The sequence below is a fragment of the Anopheles nili genome, chromosome 2 (genome assembly GCF_943737925.1).
Source record: "Anopheles nili chromosome 2, idAnoNiliSN_F5_01, whole genome shotgun sequence".
Classification (NCBI taxonomy): Eukaryota; Metazoa; Arthropoda; class Insecta; order Diptera; family Culicidae; genus Anopheles; species Anopheles nili.
Window position 1 is genome coordinate 49985816 of NC_071291.1, and position 6930 is coordinate 49992745.

The window sequence follows — 6930 nt, forward strand, 5'->3', positions numbered from 1 at the left end:
AAAACTTTATCATGGCCAGATAAATATGTTATTCAAAGAAACAGTAGGTACATAGGGCAACTTAAATAGTGATTTTTAACAAGATTCCGGCGCTAAGGTGAATGTAATATTGTGCACGCAATATAGTTTTGAATACATAAATTGAAACGTAAATTTTCACAATTACATCACAATATATATATATATATATATATATATATATATATATATATATATATATATATATATATATATATATATATATGTATATATATATGTTTATATATATATATATATATATATATATATATATATATATATATATATACATATATATATATATATAAATATATATATATATATATATATATATATATATATATATATATATATATATATATATATATGTATATATATATATATATATATATATATATATATATATATATATATATATATATATATATATATATATATATATATATATATATATATATATATATATATATATATATATATATATATATATATATATATATATATATATATATATATATATATATATATATATATATATATGTTTTACTTACATCCGGAGACTTATACAAACCAGTAAATTCTTATAAGAAACATTTTATTTTCCGTATTTAAATTTTACCCTGTTGACATCTCCATCTTTTCTCCTTGGCATGAATTCTTTCAAGAAGGAGTCTCTTGATGTCGCATGATTTCATTAAATTGTAGCCTTGAATTGACGGCTGAGTTAGACCTCTAGATGGTTGTAATAACTACCAAAATTAACCATAACGAGCTGCTTTCGTCGTTCGTACAACAGTAGTTAAAACAGAAAATCAAAGTCAAGAAAAAAAATGTTCCTTTCAAGTTGGTTGCAGCTTTAATGCTTTTATATTTCGTTATTAGATTTTATTCTATGAAACGGAATTACTTTCATGAAAAAATATTCATATATTCCGTTGGAAGCTCTGACAACCCGAAAAAATGAATTATGGTGGGTGTGTTCATATGAATGAAACAATGTTAACTAAACGCACGAAAAACAACTTGAGTAGGAACGATGTATAGTGGTGGAGTGAAATCGAGTCAATATAACAGAGAACGGTTTAGGGAAGAACATGAACCGCAAGTGAAACAAAGAAGATAACACGAGAATTAAAGAAATTTCACAAATAATTAATTTCACATGATAGCTTGCTGCCTGAAATCGTGACTTTTAATGAGAAGTGCGATTTATTCTTATCGCAAAAAAAAAACTATGTTGTGTAACTTAAACGATATAAATCAATTTATTTTATGTACAATTCTGACAAATTATGACATGTTTTCACGAATTCACACACCTGTTCATAGTGCATGCACTTTTTATTGCCTTTGCGTAGCGCAAAAACAACATTATAAATTATGATTACAACCTGCGTTACAAATGAACTTATGACTGACTATTCGGCTTTGTGAAAAATGAACTGTACGGACTCTTAGAATTAGACTATTTCCGACTGCTGGCAGTTCTTTTCCAGTGGAGAAGATGATTATGGAAAAATTATAGAATAATTTCATTTTGTAACAAGATTTTTTTTAACAAACGTTTGTTTTGTAACAAGAAGTTTACAAAACAGCTACAAGTGTTTAGTTCTTGTTCTGTTCTGTTCTGTTTAGTTTTGTTTTTTTATAATTATACGGTAAGGTTACCTATTGTGTGTAATTCGTACACTATATCGTAACAAACTCACAAATACCTTATGTCAATCGTTACACAGTTGCTGTGACGATACTAACCGAAAAAGCTAATAATTCACATCGCTACGCACGTTTCGTACTTCGATAGACCATACAAAAGTTGATTAGTTCAAATTATAGTGGTCTATTAGGGCACTTTGATTTTGTTCTAACACATGAAAACCGATTTTATCCACTGAAAATAGAAGAATAACAGATGTAGGTAAGAAGCATGTAATTTGATGATGTTATTTCCTTTTTCGACAGGTTCTGTTAGTTTACCTCTGTCATTCCCATGCTAATAATTCCATCTTGATTCGTATCTTTTGCTTTAAACAACTCAAAGGCCATCGTCAGATGAAGAATAGCGGATATGAAATCAGCCAGTCGAAGTGTACCATCTCTACGCATGTATCTGAAAGTGGCAACAAACTAAAAGTATAACGTGCATCCAACGGAAATAGCTATCATGAAAGTACCGTAAAATGAGAATAGAAATATTGTCCGTACTCAGCTGGAATCCCACGTCGAACAACGCGTCTCGTAATCGCTCTGCCTTTAAAATGCCTGATTTTTCTTTAGTGTGCATTTTGAACACACCCCACCATGTTTTCAGATTAATCATGAATTTATTGAAATCGTTAAAGTTTATGCGACCACGATTTGTTTTCTGAAATTTTGTGTAAAATTATTAGTTTTCATTTCTTATACAACACACAACAGCTCTGAAAATAAAAAAAATCCTTACATCCATTAAACAAACAACCTGTCGACAAACGTCTATACTGGCACAACTACGAATGTAATCATTGGGAAGGCATGCTTCGAGTAGCTCTTGCAGATCAAAACAATTTAAAGTCCTGAAATGAAATAACCTACTCGTTAGCAACTTAATGTGTCTTTCTAAATTTAACACGTCTCCTCATCAACCTTTGATCGTCAGCGAGCTGCATAAACACCGGTTCATACTGCGCTGTGCTACACGCAATACTATTGTTATTATTATTGTTATTCGTTGAATCGATGGTTATTTTCGTGTTGGAGTTGAGTAATGGAAACGGATCAAGCAATAGCATGGTTTGTGTTTCCAGAAGTGCCAGCCGAATAGTAGTGCCCAACACCCGAACGCTGAATGATGCTTCCTCGGCAGGTTCAAATGTGGTCGCCATTATAAGGTACCGCCCAGGTTCGATAGAGCAACGGTGACTGATTTGTCGTGAGTTTGTATATTGGGAGTTGACTAAGCTTTTGTGCTTCTTGAAAAAATTCTTTGACAAACATCCGTTGATATTTTGCACTATATTTGAACGAAAAAAAATTGTGCATTAAGCGGATTATTTAACTTAAAACTCTTTACACTTAAGTTTGGAGTTAAACTCTTTAGCAACCAAAAACATACCACTGTTAAGATTGTATACAGTAAATCCAATAACTTTGGGTTCAAGCACGCTGTGCTGGTTGACTGAAATTATGACGTCCTCCTTTTCACTAAGAAACAGTTGCAGCTGAGGGTTGATGTGAAATGAGTCTGGATTGTTACGACATCCACCTGCCGTCACACCTCGCTTCCATGCTCCTTGGTACAATCGCATCAACCAACGACGACTTTTGTCAGCAAGCTGCGGCTCATCCCTCGCAGTATCCGAATCGAGATGAACGCATTCTAGATGGGAGAACGTTTGTGTCATGTCGAAAAAGGACATCCAGAATTCACCTTGATCAAGCTGCTCGATCAAGCGATTTCGTTCATTCATCGTAACGCGTTCCCATGAAGTGGAAAACGACGACCAGTCTCCATTGAAACTAGAAGATTTGCTAAGTGTATGGACCAGCGGGTTCCGCAGCCGGACAAGCTGAACTGTATCACCCATGATGGTTTCGGCCTGAAAATAAGGGTTCGGTTACATAGAATATGTTTATCATGATTCCACGATGTATTGCAGCAGTACGATTTTTCACATATTTTTTTTTCTGTGGCAAATGCATACCTTATCCATGGAACAAAGTCGATAATTAATGCCTATATGGATGCCGTTCGGTAAGGCTTCAGTTTGATTGCGAATTTGTGTCATGGTACCATTGTTAATTGTACAAGTGATGATACTAGTTGTATCCAACAGACTATGTAGAAGCGGAGGGCGTATGAGAATGTTGGTATCAGTTTTGATAGATATCGACTCGGTGATGCCTCCCGTCAAATCTGCTAATCCATCAAGCAATGTTCCGTATTTCAGTGCTTCATACGATCCATGCAATCTGTTATGAATGATGAAATAGAAAATATCTATTATTGTCAACCTATGTTCCGCTACCGGTTTCCGATTCATTTCGTGCATTTGTATAATATTGTCGCTTATATCATAAAGCATAACGCTACTTACTTCGCATACGCTTTCTCCAACAAACCCGGCCAAAAAGAATTAGTATTTTGTGCCTGCAGGAACGCCAGTTTCCCATTAATAGTAGGTAATCGGTCATCAACCAAAACTTCCAACCACTCTCCACACCACCAAAGCCGGAAACGAAACACACCATAGTAGGGTTTGTCGAAATTCTGATCGGCTGGTACTACGCGATAGAACAGGCCCTTTGACAGATACAGCACTCCCAAACAGGATACCAGCCAACGATCGCCCATCTTACCGGGGACAATGTCAAATTGTACGGATGAATCGTTGACGAACACTGGATTTGAGACGATCTCGTGTGGTCTTTTCCATTGAAACGTAAAAGGAGGTGTTTGGTGATAGAAGACAGACGATTGCATAGCCGGAAAATCTTCGTCCTCCCAGAGCACGCCTTTCTGCTTGCATTCTGACTTAATGCGTTCGTAGGAGGAAGTCATGTTTCAGGATTTTTATCGGCCTAGTGTACTGCCGACAATGTACCAACTATAAGTATCAATCCAGAGATGTATTGACTTCGTTTTTATTTGTGATTTTCCGTACATTCACAGTGCAGCTTTTGTTCTTTTAAATGTTGATCAAATTTCATGTCACAAACGGTAAACAAAGCTGTAATAGAAAAAATAAAATGTAAAAAAACGATTAGATTTTGCATATATCTTTAAAATTTTATCTTTTAATGATTTTATATGTTTTATACGAATTTTAAATGCCTGTCGCTAAACAATACAATAAAAGATCGTTATTCTAGAAAACTGTCAAGAAAAGTTCACAATGCCCTTTGCCTATATTTGTAACCAGATTAAAAGATATGTCTTTGCGATGGTTGGAAATGAGAAAGGAAAAAAAAGAAGAAAATATTAAAGAGTCAAATTATTAAAGGATTATTCGCTCAAATTATACGCATTCCACTTTATAGGTAATGTATTTGATCTGTATTTGTTGTTTTGTACCGGTAATTATTCAAAGATATTATTACCATCATCTGCGAATAATTAGTAGCGTAAGTAATACCTAGTGTTACTTGCTAGTTTTCAGTGTAGAGCTCTCAAATAAATGTGTTTCTTGTACATAAATATTTGTTATTGTGTCTGATGAACTCGTTATTATGATTAGATAAGCAATTTCTAAATCGTATTGTCTTATCAAATCCTCTCAAGTGCCGACTTTTGCAGTGAGCTATGAGGCGTGTTTGCATGATTATTTCTCATGGTAAAGTAACGTAATGTAGACATTGCATTGTTTGTATTGAGAAAGAATGTTTATGGGAATGGCTTATTATGTAATTATTATGTAATATGACTACTATGACGAGTGACCCATCGCTCAAACGATGACTGTATTTTTTCTCGAAATGTGATGCCAGAAGCATATGCCTTTATAACAATATAAAAAATATTATGCATGATATGAAAGTGATGTAACAAAACTGAAAATAATATCCTATTCAATCGATTTTAAACGCTATATATTTGCTATGCATACTTCGCTGTATATTTGGAAATATTGAAGTTATTGAAACAAAACTAGTCAAAACAAACACTTCGCTAAAACGTTCTGTATACATTCCAAGTCGTACAATGTGCTAATATTGCCAAATAGGAACATTCCTGACAAAGCTTTGATTTTATTTTTATAATCTTTATGAATCAAAACATTAACAATAAGCAAAAATACACCAGACATTTTTAACTTATAATATAAATGATAATTGTCCACTTTCAACCTATGACAATAGACTTTTAAAGAGGGGCCGCGCTCACTACCAAAGCATAATTAATTAATGAACCGCGTATCCAGCTACTGTCCTATCACAGTGTTACTAAGTTAACCATGTTGTTACACTATAGGTGTTATTCAATGAACACTGCATTCCATTGAAAATCATACATTGAAGAAAGCAGTATACTGTGTGAGAATAAAACTAAAAACGATTATATGCAGCTTTTATGAAGCTTTTTCTACCTAAAGCTATTAGATAATCAAATACAGAAATAGACAGAGAAAAAAGGAAGCGACAAAGAAGAAAAATCGATAAAGAAAGAAAAAGAGAAAAGAAAATGAGAGAGAGAGAGAGAGAGAGAGAGAGAGAGATAGCCTTCAAATAACGTCGTGTAGAAACAAAAATTTACTAACAATGCTTCAAAATGGGTATGCTAACGGATATCGAAGTAAAATGGAGAACAAGCCACGCAGTAGTGATACATGCCTAAAAGAGTGTGAGTGCATAAGATTAACCCATTTTCAAATCAATAGGTAGGTTGCGGTTGTTGTTGCTGTAGTTGTTGCTACAGCACACAGGGAGATTATAATACCGAGTTGAGACATAGTAAAAATTTGTAGAACCATTTGGCACTCACAATCTTTTCTGCATTGGTACACTGCACACTACTTGGTACACAACCTGTTAAAGCTGAAATATTATTGTTCGAAAAGTGATATGGTTTAAAAGGCATAACTTCATTCGTATTTCGAGTTGTTGCTCTTGAATCTATGTTTCTGGTAAATCTGTATTTTAACGTATTCGCCTATTATTTCATTTTACTTCATTTCATAAAATAAGTAACAAGATATAAAGCTTGATGAATAAAGCTAAATATAATGTAATGTTTAAAATATTCAAGCTGTTATCAACCTGTAATCGACAACGATAACGTCATTACGGCATGCCAGGAATAATAACAGTATTGTGTCAACTGCTCGAAATCCTTCCATACTTTTGACGATTCTGCATTTTGATAATTATGCATGACCATGCCAGCAAGACAAAGTAAATAGTAATTCAAAGACAGCGTTTTTAACAGTTGATTGC

At 33.5% G+C, this 6930-nt stretch overlaps 1 protein-coding gene across 1 annotated transcript; it reads right to left on the minus strand.

Annotated features, from left to right (window-relative positions):
• Positions 1 to 1269: 1269 nt before the first annotated feature.
• LOC128720988 (calpain-C) lies at positions 1270 to 4558 on the minus strand. The gene is made up of 8 exons (XM_053814687.1): positions 4095 to 4558; positions 3702 to 3969; positions 3113 to 3596; positions 2644 to 3010; positions 2462 to 2573; positions 2193 to 2383; positions 1996 to 2128; positions 1270 to 1909 (listed from the first exon to the last, which is right to left on the minus strand). The coding sequence occupies exons 1-8, from the start codon at positions 4556 to 4558 to the stop codon at positions 1883 to 1885; spliced, it is 2046 nt and encodes a 681-aa protein (XP_053670662.1). The 3' UTR covers positions 1270 to 1882.
• Positions 4559 to 6930: the final 2372 nt, after the last annotated feature.